Consider the following 21061-nt stretch of genomic DNA (forward strand, 5'->3'; position numbering starts at 1 on the left):
AGCTTACATATCAGAGAATTTCTGATATATAGGACATACAAATTTTCGACATCCACTGCACGCCAAGACGATAGTCAAATTAAGCCTATAATTTCCAAGGAATGCCCAGAACGACTTGCATGTATGCATAACTTCAGTGATGCATCCTCCTTAGTCTCCTGTAAGAAGGAGCGAGACAAATACTTAGTCTTTCAGTATGTGTGTGTGAGAGTTTGTGTGTGTGCATATATATAATGTACGTATATTTTCTTTAGAGGTTCAAGTCCAAGCAGAAAGCAACCCCAGGGCCTGGCGATTATGATGATCTTCGTTCCTGCGTAGAAAGCGCCAAGAAAATAACATCCTACAAGAACATCCCTTTTCTCAATGGCGCTGCACGCTTCCCTAGGTCCGTTTTGTCTGAAGTCCCAGGTATGTACATTATTTGGCAAGAATTAATCTAGAGAAATTCATTACGAGGTCAATATTTGACCATTGTCTCACATTCACAGTGAAGGATTATCAACGTAGCAGGCACCAGCACATACAGAATACCCTGCTAGGTGATGCTGATATAAATTTCAATATGATTATTATGTGAAACTCATTTATTCCGTAATATATTTCAGGTTTCTAACTAACTAACTAACTAACTATCTAACTCTCTAGCCTTCTTAAACCCGAAGGTTCATGCAGCAACACAGGCCTTCCATCTGTCCCTATCTTGAGCAAGATCTATATACTCTTTTCCATCCCTACCGATTTCCCTTAGGTCCATCTCGACGTTGTCCCTCCATCTTCGTCTTGGCCTTCCTACTGGTCTCTTACCATCAGGTTTCCCAACAAGAATCCTGTAAACTTCTCTTTCCTCTCCCATTCGTGCCACATGGCCTGCCCACCTAAGTCTTCTTGATTTAATTATTCTAATAATGTCTGGACATGAATACAAATTATGTAGTTCTAAATTATGTAACCTTCTCCACTCACCTGTCTCCTCATCCCTTTTAGGTCCAAATATTTTCCTAAGTATCCTATTTTCAAATACTCTCAATTTATGTTCCTCTTTCAATGTAAGGGACCAAGTTTCACACCCATATAATACTACAGGCAAAATTACGGTTTTGTATATTTTAACTTTTAGATTCTTAGATATTAAACGAGAAGACAAAAGTTTATGAAGAAAGAAGTAACATGCATTTCCTGAATTAAGCCTACTTTTTATTTCCTCTTTAATATCATTTTCATTTGTTAATATTACTCCTAAGTATTTGAATTTGGAAACTGGTTCAAACGAGTTGTTATCAATAATTAGATTTTGATTATTACCTAACACTTGGTTTCGGCCTGTAAGCATATATTTAGTTTTCTCTTTGTTAACTTCCAAACCTATCTCTTTAGCAGTTTTGAAAAATATTTTAGCATTATTCTTAATTGTATTCACATCATCCCCCAGTAAGTCTACATCATCTGCATATGCTAACAACTGAGTCACACCATTTAATTTTAGTCGTTCTTTAGTTTCGTTTACCTTCCTAACAGCATATGCTAAGGCAAAATTAAAGAGCAATGGAGATAATGCATCTCCTTGTTTTAACCCATCATGAATTGTAAATTTGTCAGACATATTAATACCCACACGAATTTTACTTTCTGTCTCACTGGTGCATATTTTTATCATACTAACAAGCTTCTTAGGTATTCCAAACTCTACTAATATATTATATAATTTATCTCTTTTGACCGAATCATATGCTTTTTTGAAATCAATGAATAGCAGATGGACATTTTGATTATATTCCCACTTTTTTTCAAGTGTCTGTCTGATGTGAAAAATTTGATCTGTAGTTGATCTGTTGCGTTTAAATCCACATTGATAATCACCTATAATTTCATTAGCATTTGGGGTTAGTCTTGTTAAAATAATGTTAGATAATATTTTATATGTTGTTGAGAGTAGAGAAATTCCACGGTAATTATTGCAGTTCATTTTATCACCTTTTTTAAACACAGGAACAATTATGGATTCTTTCCACTGTTGAGGGATTTCTTCTTTATTCCATATTAAACAAATTAATTTATGAATTTGACAAATTAATGAATTTCCACCATATTTAATTAACTCAGCTGGTATTAAATCAATGCCAGGTGCTTTGTTATTCTTTAGCCTTTTAATAGCATCTTTAACTTCAGTCAAGTTAGGTTCTGGAACAAAAGGTTCTGCTGTGTGTACTTCATTCACTTCTGATTTATCTCCTACATAAACATTTAAAAGGTCATTAAAGTAGTTCTTCCATCTATTTAGAATATCGCTTGGGTCAGCTAGAAAATCACCGTCTTTATCTTTTATCAAGTTTACTTTAGGTTGCCACCCCTTTCTAAACTCATTTACACCTTTATATAAATCTCTGATATTTTTATTTTTGCTGTTTGTTTCAATTTCGTTAATTTTGCTTTTGAAGTAATCTCTTTTTTTACTTCTAAACGTGCGGTTAACTTCTCGCTTTATTCTATTATAATTGTTTAGATTTGTATCATCAGAGTTATTTAACCACCTAAGTCTAGCCTGATTTCTTATTTCTATTAGATTATGACATTCATTTTCAAACCATGGCTTACTTTTTCTCGGTTTATGGTATCCTATACTTTCTTTAGCTGCTGATTCTATTGCATTACGTATGTGCTCCCAATTCCTATTTACGTCTGTTTCATTTATATTTTCATCATCATTTAAATCCTGCAAAACATCAAATCTATTTGACAGTTTAATTTGGTAATCTTTCTTAATTCTTTCATCAGTAAACTTTCCTGTATCAAATTTTATAACTTTTAGATTTTGTTGCTTATGATTTATCACTGAGAGTCTTTCTCTTAATTTAGCAATTACTAAATAATGGTCACTGGCACAGTCAGAACCTCTATGTGTACGAACGTCAATTATACTAGTATGCCTTCTCTTATCAATGAGAATATGATCTATGTGATTATGAGTTTTACCATCTGGAGAAGACCAGGTATATTTATGGATATCTTTATGTTTAAAAGTGGTACTTTTCACAATTAAATTCTTTGAGGTTGCAAAAGTAATCAATCTTATACCATTATCATTACTTAATTCATGAAGACTTTCTTTACCAATCGTGGGTTTAAATGTCTCTTCTTTGCCAATCTGTGCATTACAGTCACCTAACAGAATTTTCATATCATACTGAGAAAATTTATCAAAGACCTGTTCTAACTCTGTATAAAAATCATCTTTAGTATTATCATCTTTATCTTCCGTTGGTGCATGTATGTTTATTAAAATAATTTTACACCACCTACCCTGTAAAACTGCATATGATATCCCATCATTAATAAATTCTACTGTGTTAAGAGCTGAGATAATTCTATTATTTATGAAAAAGCCTGTTCCAAAATTATGATTTTCAGTACCACCATAGAAAAAAGTATAATTTTTAGTTTTACAATTCCCTTCTCCTGGCCACCTAACTTCCTGGACAGCTACTACATCTAATTTATACTTGACTATCTCATTAACTGTACACTGAAATGCCCCAGGCCGGTAAAGGCTCAGAACATTCCAGGTGCCTAATTTAATATTTTTCTTATTCCTAACGTAGATCTTATCCTTAGTCCAGGGACCTCCCAAAGTAGTCCCCAGCCGGAGATCCGAACGGGGGACTATTTTACCTCCGGAATATTTTACCTTGGGAACATTCATGGCCTTATATTGCTGATTCTTGACATGGCTTTTTACAGTGCAGAGTTGTCAGCTCTACGCCTAACCCCCAATATGAATGGAGGAACTACTACACAAGACAAACACAAACACATTATACAGCACAACTACTACACAAGTATTATTTTCCTGTAGTTTACGGTTATTACAAGCATAAGAAAACAGTTTTTTCTTTGTAACGTTTCAGGAGAACACACGCTCCTTTCATCAGACATTTATTTTCATTTTGACTAAAGATACAGTTATAACAATGGTTAGTAATTTTTAAACAAAAAGAATCTGTTATATAATGGATGTTGTCAATGTTACATTGTCAATGTTGAAAACAGCATTTTTCTTCATTACATAGAATCTCCAATTGTTAATGCGATAGGTGCGGATATCAAACTCTACATCAGATATGTAGATGATGTGCTAATTATTGCTAAAAATGAGAACACCATCATGGACGTATTTAAATCGTTAAATGAATCACATCGTCGCATAAAATTCACTTGCGAACCCATGAATAACAATGTAATTTCTTTCCTTGATCTGCAAATTAAGACAACTGACTCAATAATTCAAACATCAGTCCATAGAAAAAAAATTAGCGGGGGAAAAATACATCCATGCCAAATCAGAACATTCGCGTATAACAATGGATAACATATTTTTAAATTTTTTCCTGAGAGCACAAAGACTATGTTCTAATAATGAGGATATCAAAAATGAAGAAGAAAGGCTCTTTAATATAGCAAAAGAAAATGGCTTTCACACTACCAGAATAAACCAAATCAAAAAACAAGTTGCAAGAAAACTAAAGGAAAAGAGAAATACAGACAAAGATGAAAAATCTGTTGAAAAGAAATTTGTGTGCATTCCATTCCACAAGGGATTCTCACATAAAATTGCAAAAATTTTTAGAAGTTTTAATTTCAAAATTGTTTTTAAATCACCAAGAAGTTTGGAATGTACATTTAATGAATTCAAAATGAGAAACTCGCTACCAGATGTGGAAACCACAGGAATATATAATATAAGTTGTTCATGTTCAAAAGATTATGTGGGACAAACAGCAAGGAAAATGGCAATAAGATGGCACGAACATGATTTGGACATTATAAATCTAAACCCAAGAACAGGTTTGTCAACTCATATCATCGAAGAGAAGCATTTGATTAAAAAGAGAAGGGTTTTAAAAAGATTAACGGGAAAAACAGAGTTGAATGTCTGGGAAGCCTCGTTCATTGCAGAAGAACACTGGAATAAATTAAATAATGAAAATGGTAACATAGATCCAGTGTGGAGTTTTCTTTTTCACAAATGGAGTAAGCCACCATCTTTAAAATTTAATGTAACAGAAAACATCAAGAAACTTTGTGAAAACAATGATGAATTTGAATTACCTGATGATATTTGGGATTCATAATTTAAAAAAATAGACTGTTTTTTTCACAGTTAAGTTGCTATATTACAACAATGTAACATTGACAACATCCATTATATAACAGATTCTTTTTGTTTAAAAATTACTAACCATTGTTATAACTGTATCTTTAGTCAAAATGAAAATAAATGTCTGATGAAAGGAGCGTGTGTTCTCCTGAAACGTTACAAAGAAAAAACTGTTTTCTTATGCTTGTAATAACCGTAAACTACAGGAAAATAATTCTATCATGCAAGCAATGCGTACATACAAGAAAAACTACTACACAAGACACACACAAACACATCACAACTATAACACAATATAAACACAAACACACCACAACTACTACACAAGACAAACACAAACAAATTAGACAGCACAACTACTACGCAAAACAAACCTACTAGACAGCACAACTACTACACAAACATACTAGACAGCACAACTACAACACAAGACACATACATACACACCACCGATACTACACAAGACAAATACAGGGTGGGAAATAACCCCTTTCCAGGGGTCCACAGTAAAAAGCAACAACAATCAAAACATCACGGAAACACCAAATGCTCCCCACGACAACTGCGGCCACAAAAACAAAATTAAAAGTTAGTATGTCCGCCATTTGCTTCTCTCACAGCACGAAGATGATCAGGGTAGGAGCTCAGAAGATTCGCAAACAGTCCGTTGCAACTGTCCCCGGTGTGGAGCAGTTTGTTGCAATATTTTAAATAAAATTAACTTTTCAAATGTTACTTAACAAAATTAATATATTAACCAATTTCTACAGTCACTATAGTAACGAATAACAAACAAAATAACATCAAAATTGAACAGAGTAGCACAACAGAATTTTCTTCATTCTTTTCAGATTATGCTCACAACTACCGTAAATAACAAAATATAATTGTATAATGTCTTTGAATTAAAGAACTGTTGCAATAGCCTCCTCCTCCGGTTGAAAACCTTGACATCATACGGGTTTTCGTAAATGATTGTCGGGGTTTCCTCATTGTTGTAACCGATTTGGGTGAATGACACGGTGAACACAAATGCACGATATTCTTGAGAAACTCAACAAGTTTTGTTCCTTATTTGTTTCATAGACCTATGTTTCCAGATTCTGCCGCTAGGCGGCAGTTTTCCAAAATGGCGGATATTGCTAGTGAGAAGGCGTTCTGTGTCCTTGAATATCACGCAACGAGGTCCGTTACAGTTGTGCAGCGACATTTTCGTGCGCGATATCGGAAAGATGCACCATCAGACAATTCGATTAGAAAGTGGTATGCACAGTTCAAGGAAAAAGGTTGCATTTGCAAAAACAAAAGCAGTGGTCGACCATCAGTCGGAGCCCGAAGAAATCGATTCCTGCTGGATCCAAGGAACTAAACATACCGAAGACAACATTATGGAGTGTTCTACGAAAACGGCTCAACATGAAACCATACCGCCTAAGTCTGCATCAAAAGCTAACACTTAACGACCGTCGTGTACGGGAAACGTTCGCCTGCGATATGCAAAATCTCATGACTGACGATGACAATTTCATCGAGAATTTCGTTTCCACTGACGAGGCGACATTCCACCTAAGTGGAAAAGTAAACACACACAATGTGCGCATATGGGGAACGGAAAATCCTCATCAGTTTGTTGAATTGGTTCGGGACTCCCCTAAAGTGAATGTTTTTTGTGCTGTGTCACGAGAAAAGGTGTACGGTCCATTCTTCTTCATGGAGAAAACGGTTACAGGATTGACATTCCTGGATATGTTGAATGAGTGGCTATTTCCTCAAGTGGAAGAAGATTCTAACACCTTCATCATGCAATTGGATGGAGCCCCACCTCATTTCCACTGTGAAGTGCGATCATTGCTCAACAGAAAATTACCAAAACGTTGGATTGGGCGCGGGAGTGATGAGGATGAAAACCTTTTATCATGGCCGCCTCGTTCCCCTGACCTTTCTCCTTGCGATTTTTTTCTCTGGGGATACGTAAGATACCGTTTACTATCCTCCATTACCCACTACCATCGAGGAACTGAAAACACGCATAACGAATTCCATCAACAGTGTTACACGTGATATGCTATCCCGAGTGTGGCAGGAAATGGACTATCGCTTAGATATCTGCAGGATATCGCGAGGCGAGCACATGGAACATTTGTGACTTTGTCATAAAAACTTGGTGAGTTTTCTAACATTTTGCAAAAAATTGCATGTATCTACCTTTATTACGTAAAGTACAGTGCTTGTTTGTAACCCCGACAATCATTTACGAAAACCCTGTACTTTGATATAGAAATACGTATATTTTTCAAACGTAACATCTTCAATGTATCATCTTCACTTCTTCTTCTACTACTTCTTTGGCAGCAATCTTATTCCTTTCACATCTTCTTTACAGCCATCTTCAGTAGATTTCTGCTTTACTGCAATCTCATTACCATTACTATTTCATAACCATCTTATGTCCATTTATAAAAGGTTTTATTCTTAACGAGTGCACTTCTTCCGTTTGAAACTATATGTGCAAATGAAGCCCTTCAATAAAAATGCCCTTCAGTAAAAATGCGAACCACCTTACATTCAACTTACATTATATATATATATTCCTTCTTACCATTCTTCCAGAGAGACACTTTGTATAATTCTCCCTTTGTTATTCGTGTCAACACTCTTCCTCAATACATTGACATACACCATACTGATGAGAATAGAAGCCAAACATAAGTTCTTACATAAAAGATAATATGATGATCAACAGAACAGAGATAATAAATTCACGCTGGTTTACACATGATAATAAATACATAATGCAAACAACTGAACTCGTTTTTGCACAAAATTACAACAAATTCAACCCTTATGTACAATTAAAACATAAATCAGTATTTCTTAACAACTCCTTTCTTTTCTCCTCCGAACCATTAAAAGGTTTAATGTTTTCTAGGTTTTGTCTACCTTTTGTTCCCTTTCCATCTAGAGAAACTACAGTCGCACAATTGTTTCTTACTTCTATTACCAAGAATGGGCCAATAAACAAATCATACAATTTGTAGATAGTTTTGTTTAAAGCAGAGCTCTTAGCATGATTTTTAATCATGATTAAATCTCCTTTGACAATATTTTTAGTGCCAGAGCTTGTTTGAACACCTTTAGAATTTCTTCGATGTTTAAGTTTTTCTTTTAGCTCCAAGTATTTTGCCTTCCAGGATAATTCTTCAATATTCTCAGGCCAATCGACAATATTAGTTATATTATCTTTAACTTGATCGTGTAAAAATAGTTCTGCAGGTGTAAAACCAATAGATTCAGAATATGAATTGTTCAACAATTTGACAACGTTTGTCAAACATTTAGCCCAAGATTTATGATTATCCTTGCAAAATAACCTCAGTAAACGCACAATCTCTTTATTGTAGCGTTCAATTGGATTAGCGTGTGGTGAATATGGCGAAGTAAAAATATGCTTGATGTTCTTGGAGGTAATAAAACTTCGCCACTCCTTAGATTTAAATTGTGAACCATTATCACTTAATATAATTAGACATGCAGGATAATGATGAAAATACGATTGGTTTAGTTTATTGATAATTTCCATAGATGAAGCTTTACGCAAAGGATAAACCATAATAAACTTACTTGCAAGATCCACTATACTTAGTATATATTGATAACCTTGAGTAGCTGGTAACGGACCAATCAAATCTAATGAAAGGAATTGATGTATTTTAGGAGTCAATATGTGATGATCTTCTCGTGTGATACGTTGCACTCTCTGCTTTGACTTGGCACATTCAAGACAATTTCTCAGATATAATTTAATGCTGGCTTTCATGTTTGGCCAAAAGAAAAATTTTGAACACTTTCTGAAGGTTTTTGAATAACCAAAACGTCCACATAAATCATGATGATCATACAGTACCTTTTCCACAGCTTTTTTAGGTACAAATATTCTCCAGTGTTCAGACGCAATAGATTTATAGAATAAGATATTTTCATGCATTCTGAAATGTCCTCTGATTTCGAACTTAGAATCTTCTTTGTTTATCGCAATTCTTAACTTTTGACACTGCTCATCGTTCTGTTGAGATTGTACCCAATATTGTGGAGTATCTTGAGATAGGAGATCGATATTTGTATTATTAACGTAGAGTTTCGATGTGAATAAATCTCCATGTGCCCTTGCAGGATATCTGCTTACGGCATCAGCCACAATATTGGTAGAACCTTGAATATGTTCAACAGTAAAATCAAAACTTTGAAGTTTTAATGCCCAGCGGTTTAGTCTTGGGTTTAAATTTCTAGCCGACTGCAGCCATGAAAGTGACTGATGGTCACAATGAATAACAAATGTTCTTCCACTAAGATAAACACTAAACTTTTCTACTGAAAAGAGGATAGCAAGACATTCAATCTCATGAGTTGAATAAGTTAATTCTGTACCACGCAATACTCTACTAACATATTGTATTACTAACGTTTCATCTTCATCTGATAACTGCCATAAAACTCCTCCAATTCCAACTTTGCTTCCATCAGTGTTAAGATGGAAAATTTTACTAAAATCCGGTTGAGCTAATACATCAGGAGATGTAACTAGCTGTTTCAAATCATTAAACGCTTGGTGATGATTCTCCTTCCAGTCCCACTTGTTATTTGATTTTAGTAAATCATACAAAGGAGCAGCTATCATTGCAAATTTGTGAACAAATTTTCTCCTCCAATTTACTATTCCTAAAAATTTCCTTAGAGCCTTCTTGTTTTGAGGAACTGGAAAATCCATGATTGCTTGGTTCCTTTCAGGATCAATATGAATGGTTTCTCCAGAAATCACATGGCCTAGGAAATGTATTTCAGTTTGGAAGAACTTGCATTTTGATAATTTAATAGACATAGTAGCTGCCTTCAGCGTTGATAAAACATAACGTAAATGTTCTAAGTGGTTTTGAATTGATGGAAAGAAAATTAAAATATCATCAATATAAACAATCAGGAAAGAATGTGTATGATTGCCAAATATTTTATGCATTCTATCAACGAACACACTCACGGCACTTTTGATTCCAAAAGGCAAAAAATGGAACTCCATCAAAATACCTCTATAAGAAAATGCCGTAAACTTAAACGACCTTGGTGTCAAAGGAATCTGAAAATAACCGCAACTAAGGTCAATAGATGTGAAGTATTTTTCTCCCTTCAATCTTTGTAGTAATTCCGAGATAGGCTCTACCTGTGTCATCGGAGAAATTACGTGTTGGTTTAATTTACGGAAGTCAACCACTGGTCTCCATAAACCTCCCGCCTTTGGGACTATGTGGAGTGGATTCCTATAGGGAGATGTGCTTTCTTGTATAACGCCCCACTGTTGCCATTTTTGTAACTCTCTTTCCATATCATCCCGTCTAGCATAAGGAACAGGGTAAGTGGGTGCTATTATTGGCACATCAGTATCCAATTGTATATCGTAAGCTTCCACATTTGCTTTTTTAGATCTGTCAGAAAATAAAACTTGGTATTTGAGAAGAAGATGAAATAACTGATCCAAACAATCAGATGGAAGAGTATTGTTCATGTACGCTGCACGCCGAATATCTTCCTCCGAAGCGATGTCAGATGTTCCTTCAATTTGTGAAGTGGTTGAAATTGGTAATTTGCAAGAACGTACTATTCCCTTCATTGACGGAAGACTTTCTTCAGATTGCACTAAAAACGGAGTAATTATTTCCTGACCTAATGAATTCGAAAGCATGACGGTTGCGTTGCTGTAATTTATAATCGCCTTATATTGCCACAAAAACGGCGAACACAAAATTAAATCAGCGTGTAACTGTTTGACAATATACAGTCCCATGTGGAAAAACTCATTTGCTATTTGACCTGTTACATATTTGAAACCCATTACCTTTATACGTTGATCTCCTGCAAAGCAAGCCAATTGTATTCCTTCTAATTGTTCCAATTTTGCTCCTGGTATAATTGAACTTAGAATTGTCCAGATTTTATAATCTAATAGATTACACTGACTTCCAGTATCAATTAAACAATTTAAAGACAGATCCGCAATTTTACCTTGTATTTCTGGATTCTCAATTTTTGGTATTGGAGTACCGTTTTCTGACATAATCCACTCTGGTTCAGAATCGTACCATTCTAATAAAAATGCTACAGATAAAACTTTATCTCTGGTAACGCCTAAAGATTTAATTTTATTATAATCCTTCAGACATTCCTTAACATGTACTAAATAAGGGTTATTAGCTCTACCATCCAGCTCCTTTGCATTTATTTGTGGCAAGGTAAATCGGAGCATATCACCCTGCCTTAGTTGTTTAAGTAGTTAGAAGAATGTGCACTTGTGGTAGTAGTAGCAGTCGGAGTTAGGTGTTCCATATTTGCAGAATTACGCTGCAAGTTGGTGCTGCCTACTGTAACACTGTTTTCCTGTGAACTATGAGATGCATTACCATACTCTATTGATTGTTCATTGTAATTTCCAGTTCTACTATATCTTCTGTTATCAGATGTTGGGGTATTGCCAAGTCTGAAATTCGAATTATTTACGTTATTATTAATTCTTTCAGACCTTACAAACTGCCTTCTTGAGGGATTGCGTTCAAATCTTCTGGGAGATGGGCGATGATTTACATTGATTCCTGCATTTTCGGTCTCTCATTTCAGGTTTCTCATATCAATAAACACTAGCCTCAAATATTGCTTAAGTCTTTTGAAACCCATCGTCTCGGTGGGCGAGTGCTGAACGCATGATGTCGCACCGACGGTCCCAGGTTCGAGTCCACGTGTGGGTGCTTCTTTGTGAGAGCCCATTAGCTTAATCTAATCACCGTTCATCTTCATTGAGTCCTAGCTTATGTACACCAATTAATTTATTATTTGGCCAGTCCTTGATTTTCATCAAAATTCAGGCACACAATAAGTAACGTTCTCAATTTGGAAGAGGATACCCATCTGCCTCGACTCAATGGTGCAATTGGATCGTGAAACACTTGCTTCTGTGCATGGCGTTGTGTGTCCTGCCTAATTGAGCGAGTATTCTAAGTGCCCCATTTTTATTGCGGGTGACTGTGTAACTTTTTTTTAATCGATATAATGTTGTCGTATATACAATAAAGGATGGCCTATAGTAAAAGGGATTTCCTGTTGCCTCTATACGTTATAATGCTCAAAAATGCGCTTTTCCTATACGTTACTTTTTTGGTTTGGGGTTCTGTCGAGTTACCCTGTCTCACCACCCCCCGCTAAAGTCGACCCTGTCACCCCGATGGCGTAATGGCAATGCCGTCGCCTTGTAATCAAAGAGTCCCGGGTTCGAAACCCGGTGGAAGCTCATAATGGGTTGGAACCCACTTTAAACTGTAGGTTCAGTCACGAATAGCCTGTGCATAAAGTTGTCTAAAAACACAAGATCAATCAATCATAAAGTCGACCCTGTTTGCTATTGTATTCTACCAGGTGGCCAAAATTAAAGTTACCCAACTCAGAGCCCTCTGTAGCCTGTTTGAGGCATCGTAGAACTTTGAAATTTGGTGAATCCACTATGCAGACCATGGGGAAGAGGATGGCGATAAAATAAAATATAGTTCAATTTTCCGTCACCAGGTTGAAATGTGGCTCTGTACTTCCATGATGGGTTGTATTAATGACATAAAATGCTCCAATTGGTTATGGTTTTGCCTTTACCTTGCAATCTTGCAATAAACGAGATTATTTTCTCGCAACTTCCAGCCACTAACAAATGTCTTCATAATTAATAACTCGGCTAAATCATTTAACGTGATTATTTGTACAACCCATCATAGAAATACAGCGCTACATTTCAACCTGGTGGCGGAAAATTGAACTATATTTTCTTTTATCGCCATCCTATTCTCCATGGTCTGCATAGTGGATTCACCAAATTTCAGAGTTCTACGATGCAGCAAACAGGCTACAGAGAGCTCCTAGTTGGGTAACTAATTCTGGCCACCCGGTATATCTCGTTCGTTGTCGAATGTTTAAATCACGGGAAAGCCTGATGTTGGCATATTTTCGATGGCACAGATATCTAGGCAGTATAGTAGTCTCGTCTCATTTCGTCCTTCAGCCTCGGTCTGGAGAGAGACAAGTAAAGTTTCAAGTTTTGAGTGTTTTAAATAGCGAAGTACAGAACCTTAAACCCCCTGCATCTCTGTAACAGGTTTGCTGAGCAACCAGAATATATTTAACACTAACTCCTAAAGCATTTAAAAAAACAAGACTATTGTTTTTCTTATTTAAAATCGTAAATATGTTCAAGGTTCTTTTGGGGGAGCGGAAATTTAGGAATGGCAGGGTATAAATTAAAGGGGCGTCAAAATCCTACTTCGGCCGGGTGAAAATTTTAGCCACCCCTGGGCTCGAGGAATGAAGCACAAGAATAACAAAGTATCTTCTTTATCTTTTTTCTTGTATGTACGCATTGCTTGCATTATAGAATTATCTCCCTTCTAGTCTACGGTTATTACAAGCATCAAAAACACAGTTTTTCGTTGTGACGTTTCAGGAGAAAACACTCTCTCTTCATCAGACATTTATTTTTAGTTTTATTAATGATACAGTTACAACAATGGTTAAAAAATTTTAACAAAAAGAAATCAGTTATACAATGGATGTTGTCAATGTTACATTGTAGTAATATAGCAACTTAACTGTGAAATAAGCAGGCTGTTTTATTATTATTATTCCAAATAAAATAATTTGATCACCTTTTTTTAAGAATTATGAATACCAAATATCATCAGGCAATTCAAAATCATCATTGCTTTCACAGATATAGAATGATAACGGAAAACATCAATAATGTGAGTTAGTGTCCATTCATCAATTTCATCATATCATCACGCATCCTTATCTTCGCTATTAGCTAAAAGTGGCAGAGATGTGAAGTAAAATAAACGAAATCAATAAATTAACCACACATTCGTATTTTTTCAAATTTCGCCGTTTCAACTTCTGCAGCGATCAAAATGGGCACTACATCATGCCAAGTGGAGACAGTTCGCATTTATTCCGGTAGATGGAGCGCAAAGTCAGAAAGCTTGTCCTGTCACCTGGTGACGATATGTTGAACCCTTCTGCAAACATGACATTTATTGAGGCATAGAAAATCCTCGGAAGCGCATCTCTGTCGGTGTGAACCGTGATGATAAATGGACCTGTGAGAAAAGATGCTGAAAAGGAAGGGAAGTAGTTTGTTTCCAAAATCTGATTCGCGAACTGATTGGCTACTTTTGGTACAGAAATACGTACGGGAAACATAAGAAAAATAGTGTAGTGTGTGACGTTCCTTTCTGATGTTCGCCACTGGATCACTACGTCACGGTAACTACCCAATCTCCTTGTGCGGCGGAGTTATGAGACTCTCCTTAATGTTAGGCTACAATGAGCATTCTCAGGACGTAACGATTTGAAAAATAAATAGCTTCTTGTCATTTACAAATTTAATAACACATTTTACCTTTAAACATTAACTGCAAAATAACAACAATATTCACAAACACAATCACCTTTCAATTAAGCTGCGGCTTTTCCTTTATAACAGTGTTTTTCACATAATTCACATCATCTCACGCAACTGAACTTACTTTTTTCCTTTTTTCCCACTGTTATCCTGGCAACGGAATCAATAAAAGATTAGACAGTTCTACAAATGTTTATAAACCGGAAATGACTTCCGGTTCCGATATTGCGTGTAACAAATATACAGCAAAAATTACAAATTTAAATCAACACAAACAATAGTATTGAAACTAACAAATATATCGAACAGATGTCTGTGAAATTAACAGAAAGCAAATAAACTATTACATATGGCCAAAATAAACAAGGCGTATCAAGTTCTCCTCCCATACAAACAAAGAAAATTGACGCAATGTACATGAAGGAAATTTTCTTCATAGAATAAACTTCTTCGGGCTTTCTTCAGAACTCTTCACTCTTCAAGCAAAATCGCTCTAAGAAAATTCATATGATCCTACATTTTTTTAATCATAAAAACAAATCTTCAAACTATCTGTTCTCTTGCTTTGTGTAGAACTTCTTTTCTTTCTTTCACCATCCTTTCCACATCTTCTAAGAGCTTCTTAACATTAACAGCTTGTTCTTCATCCAACTATACATTTCCTAAACATTTGTATTTCCAAACGTTTAACTTCTGAAATTGTTCTGGGCTTAAACTTAATTATTGACATTGAAGTCTCACACAAAATTATACATTTGTTCCCTATTGGACCTTTATCATTTTCAACTATGGCTGTCCTTTCCGTTCGACTTCACCATTCATTCTCAGATTGGTCTTCTGGAACTAAATTATCAACATTGTGAACTTCTAATTCTTCTGGGAATTATACCAAACGTCAGCCCTCTTTCGGTTTAATAATAATCATTACAGGAAATGAAATTCAAGTTGTATCCAAATCATGTACACAAGCCAAGCATTATCTGAATAATTATATGGCTTTGTAAACTCTTCTTTATCCATTTTCTTTAAAGAATGTGCAGGACTCTCAACGATTACTTTCTATGATGGAATATACTATTCAACCTTCATAATGCAACCAAAAGATAGATTTTCATATACATTTGATAACACGTACTTCACATCTTCACGTGCAAGCTTATTTGATAGAGTGTTTTACAAGCGGTTTCTTTTTGTTTTCTGAACTGTCTTCTTCTTCCTTCTTTTTCTCCATAGATCAAATATTTCTTTCTTCTCTTGCCACTTTAATAATTCTCCTTCCAACTTTTTCCTCTTGGACAACGGGACAGGATAAGGATTGGAATAAACAGGTTCTTCACTGGTTAGATTTATTTCGCAGATAGAATTCCTAAATAATTCTGGCTTGTCGGTGAATATTCTTGTACATTTAAACAATAAATTAAATAGCTGCTCCTTTTCCTCAACTCTCAAAACATCTGAAGCAAAGGCTTTATCTCTTATGTCTGATTCTGTTGCAGTCCACTCATCAGCGTTAGCTTCTTCTCTGAATCTCCAGCGTTAGGAAGTAAATGTTGCTCTACTGTGTGTCCGCCATTGATCAGATACAATTTTTCAGCGCCTGCATCCAGAGTGACTTTGTATCTTCGAAGGAAAGGATAACCAAATAATAAGTCAACTTCTAAGCACTTGACCACATATACCAAATCTTCAAATATAAAACCTCCAATTTCAAAATTTATTCGCCTACAACCAGCTATCCGTGATCTTTCTTTTCCAGCAAAATCTTTTAATATTACGCCTGGACACTTCTGCAATTTAAGACCAGGTAATCGCTCTCGTACTTGAAGCCAAATATTACAATTCATAAGGGTGCATTCGCTACCCGTATCCAGAGTGCACTTTATTTGGAATCCTAATACCTCAACTAAAATTTCAGGTTTCCTCACATTATCCCTATCTTCTTCCATTATCGTCTTTCTAATTTTTAAATAATTTAGAGGAGTGGCTTCGATATTCAAGTACAATACTTCTAACGGATGTTCTGTTAGGAATGGGTCTTCACTTTCGTCGCTTTCTTGTACTTGCATGCCCTTCATTGCAAGCGTAAGAGCACCGCTTACAACGGGCGCTGGGCTAAACCCAGAACTTCATTGCAGTTAATTTCCCATGGCGACGCTGTAACTATAAGATTACTGGGAGGTAGTTCTTCCGTCTGTATTGCACACTCTTTTCGTTCTGGAGTTCTTTGATCCCTTCTCCAACTATTTGTGTACGGCGTAGTCCTTCTATAAAGCCGGTTATTTGTCCAGTTTCTATTCTTCCACCTTCCACCCGGGAATCGCTGTCCTTCTCTGGTGACTGGTTCCTTCTCATTTCCGCTCTCTGCGCTGCGGGATCCTCCAGGATTATTAGTAGAAGTTGTCATCTGTACTCTGCGAACGCGAGGTTGGTTAGGTCTCCTTTCTTCTGCTTCTGCTTACCCATCTAATTGTTCTGAGGCTTCGTACTTCCCCAAGAAGTTGGTCAACTGGTCAATGTTTCGAGGATCTCTTGTTAATACTAGCTGCCGTATTCTATATGGGAGCTGATGAATAATTAAACTTAACACTTCTGTTTGGTCCACACGTTCGATCAAGTTACAGTATGACCCGTAGATGTCCAAACAATAATCCTGCATAGAAAGACCTGAGGATTTGGAATATCTTCTGTTTCTTAAAATCTGGATCTCTCTCTGCTTCGCTTCTGCAGAGGCATACCGTTTTTTAAACGCGGCACAAAACTGTTCAAAAGACTTCCACCTTCTCTCGTTGGCAATAAACCAGGCTTTAGCTTTCCCTTTCATTACAGAAGGAAGCACCTTTAATCTATAGTGCATAGGCATTTTCATTATGTCCATGGACGTTTTCAGTTCTTCCAAATAACGCTCCGCTGATATGGAATTTATTTCTCCGATAAATTTGCTCAGAGAGTTAATATCCGACATTCTAAAAAAATGTCCAGTGTGAGATGGACTGTGAGAAACATCAGGAGATTTATCAATATCTTCTCTGAATATCCCTTTTGTAGTTTGGATACGTCTCCTCCTCTTACGGATCCTTTTAGTCAACAATTCAGCAGAAGATACAGATTCTGTTGAGGATATACCGGAAAACAAAGGGCCATTATCGTCTCTCACCCATCGAATATTTTCGACAGATCTGCCAGTATTTCCAGCAGTCATTTCTGGATTTCTTTGCACAGATTCTAAATGTAATCTCTCCAACTTTCCTAAAAGGAATTCCTCCATAAAATAGAACTTCTGGTTAATTTCTTTATTCATCTTCTCACTGTCCTGCATACACAAATTCCTTGAAGTACTTTGCTGATCCCCGACGGATTCTATCCTTGCCTTTACGGTGTCCAATTCATTCATTACTTTTCGTCTGTCTACTTCCCTGACTTCTTCTATCTTATTTAGTGCATCTCTACCTTCATCAATTTGTTTTAACAAATCACATCGCACAAGTTCCAATTCTTCTTTGTTTTCTTGTCTTCTGTCTTCTATAACTTCCATCATTTCATTTTTATCTTCTTTCCGCTCATCCTCAATCTTCTTCATCAATTCATCTCGGTCTGCTTTCATTCTCGTCATCAATTCCTCCCTATCATTCCTAAATACTTCCTCTAAGTTTCTAAAAGCTACTTTAGTTTCATTTCTTCCGTCTTCAATAATCTTCATCAATTCCTTCTTATCCTCTTTCCGTCCTTCTTCAATCATCTTCCTCAATTCATTCTTATCTTCTAGCCTTCCTTCTTCCATTTTCTCAAACCTCTTTATCATTTCATTCTGACCTTCTTTCCTTCCTTCTTCAATGATCTTCCTTAATTCATTCTTATCTTATTTCCTTCCTTCTTCAATTCTCCTTAACCAGTCACACAGTACCTCCATATTAAAAGTCGCACTATCCGATTTGCAATTTTTACAAACTAAGTCACCATCAGGAAGAAATTCTCTGGATATTGGCAAATTTGCACACCCTAAATGGAAATACGCCTCGCATTTCCTGCACTGAACTATTTCGTCCAAGGGCTTATCTTTATCATCACAACAATTCAATTTATCCATTATCTTCTTGCTCTGGCTTCTCAAAATTCTCCTACTCATACCTTGACATCTTTGCAAAATCAATCACATGACTTACATCTATGTGTTATCAGACTATGTAACGCTCGACAATTTCCTCATGACTTCACACTGCACAAAACACACGTCTTTTTTTTTTCCACACGATATTACAGTTACATTTATCCTTTTACATCATCGGGGCCTTCACGTTGGTCGCCAAAATTTACCTGTGACGTTCCTTTCTGATGTTCGCCACTGGATCACTACGTCACGGTAACTACCCAATCTCCTTGTGCGGCGGAGTTATGAGACTCTCCTTAATGTTAGGCTACAATGAGCATTCTCAGGACGTAACGATTTGAAAAATAAATAGCTTCTTGTCATTTACAAATTTAATAACACATTTTACCTTTAAACATTAACTGCAAAATAACAACAATATTCACAAACACAATCACCTTTCAATTAAGCTGCGGCTTTTCCTTTATAACAGTGTTTTTCACATAATTCACATCATCTCACGCAACTCAACTTACTTTTTCTTTTTTCCCCACTGTTGTCCTGGCAACGGAATTAATAGAAGATTAGACAGTTCTACAAATGTTTATAAACCGGAAATGATTTCCGGTTCCGATATTGCGTGTAACAAATATACAGCAAAAATTACAAATTTAAATCAACACAAACAATAGTATTGAAACTAACAAATATATCGAACAGATGTCTGTGAAATTAACAGAAAGCAAATAAACTATTACATATGGCCAAAATAAACAAGGCGTATCAAGTGACACGTGTATATCTCAAAAAGTAACTAATTACATTACAGTATAGTGCACACACAATACAAATGCACACAGAGTATCTCCCCATTCCCCCAATACATACCCTTCACGTTTGGATAATATTTACATAAATTGAATAGGGCATGTTGTAAAGGTGTTTGATTGGTAATTGCGATTTTTTTTTAAAAAATCAATATAAATATAAGATCGGTGCAAGTTAAAATATTTTAATGACCATATGCATATTATCAGTATAGCCACGGACATTTTTGAGTTACAGAGACTTTCATTGATTTTCAACGCGAGTGTTACAACCCATTAGTGTTCGTGACTTGAACCATATTTTAATCGGTTAGAATATATATAAGTAAAGGGAAATTACCCTTCGTATTTGAAGCTTGCCGATTATTGAAAGAAACTGGATTCGTGAGGAAAGTCTGTGAATGAAAAGGAAAAACGTGTAACAAAATGACTTGGCCAAACGAGGAATTTGGGAAACATTTACTGTTATAAAGTCAAACAATGTGTTGTTGTAATTAAAAAGAGCAGAGTTTTCCATACACACAGCTCAAAGGTAATAATCTGCTAGAGAAGGTCGTTAGAAGCTAGATTTAGGTTATAAACCTTTAATAATGAAGTCTTGTGAGAATAGGCAAGTTTGGATGATCGCGCAAAGTGCATGAACCTTGTGAAGAAAGATTGAAAAGTTCCAAGTTATTTGAGAATTTCTCTCCGTAAGAAATCCATCGGATTTATGCAGACATTTATCTAATTTAATTAATATATGATAGTTTGTCGAACATATCTATACATCTTTTCGCATAGGATGGACGATAGCCACATAGGCAAATATTGAAACACTGCGGGAGACAGGCCAATGACGTGGCCATGCCTTCCCTAGGAGCTTTAATACAAGGGACGCGGATTGGCTGTCGCAGTCACGTGGCTCTCCACTGAGTACAGCGCATAGGGTTCATCTGCCGTCGTGTATGTATAGCTGTATAGGTGAGCTAATCATCGTAAAGAATTGTTCAATTTGACACGGAGGCATTTGCAGTCACAAACCTAAGTGTGAAGTTATTCTCTTGTATATTTTGATAGGTTGATTGATTGATTGATTGATTAAATGATTTAGTTTATTTTACTTCGCGTTTTGTGCCTCTTGGCTAATTTGCGAAGATGGGGATGAGTGATGAAATGATGAAATTGATGAATGGACATTCACAAACAACCAAGCCCGACCGGGATTCGAACCCGGGACCCTTGGCGTCGCAGCGCGATGTGCTAACCACTCGGCCACAGGGTCGGGCATATTTTGATAGGTGGAGGGCAAATTAGTCAGTAATGTGATCCCAGCTAATCAAGTTCCAATGCAACTTTGTGCATTTTTCATATAAAGCTTAGACTTGCTATAGGTCTTTTCAGTTCTTACGGCGGGCGCCCTATCAGCTGGCAAGGGAAGTGGAGAGCGGGGAAACGACCAATTCAGCGCGATAAGAAACGCAGCAGCCTGTAGAACGAGGTTCACGTAGTACTTACTGCCACGTCGTATCTCTCGG

At 36.2% G+C, this 21061-nt stretch overlaps 1 protein-coding gene across 2 annotated transcripts in view; it reads left to right on the forward strand.

Annotated features, from left to right (window-relative positions):
• The window catches only part of LOC145991272 (sperm-tail PG-rich repeat-containing protein 2-like), a 99362-nt gene that overhangs the window by 14406 nt on the left and 63895 nt on the right, over positions 1 to 21061 (forward strand). For both annotated transcript variants that reach the window (XM_083127255.1, XM_083127264.1), the window contains exon 8: positions 255 to 411. In XM_083127255.1, the coding sequence (XP_082983381.1) occupies positions 255 to 411 (157 nt within the window). The remainder of the gene's footprint in view (positions 1 to 254; positions 412 to 21061) is intronic.

The sequence above is a fragment of the Lepisma saccharinum genome, chromosome 1 (assembly GCF_977018435.1).
Source record: "Lepisma saccharinum chromosome 1, izLepSacc3.1, whole genome shotgun sequence".
NCBI lineage: Eukaryota > Metazoa > Arthropoda > Insecta > Zygentoma > Lepismatidae > Lepisma > Lepisma saccharinum.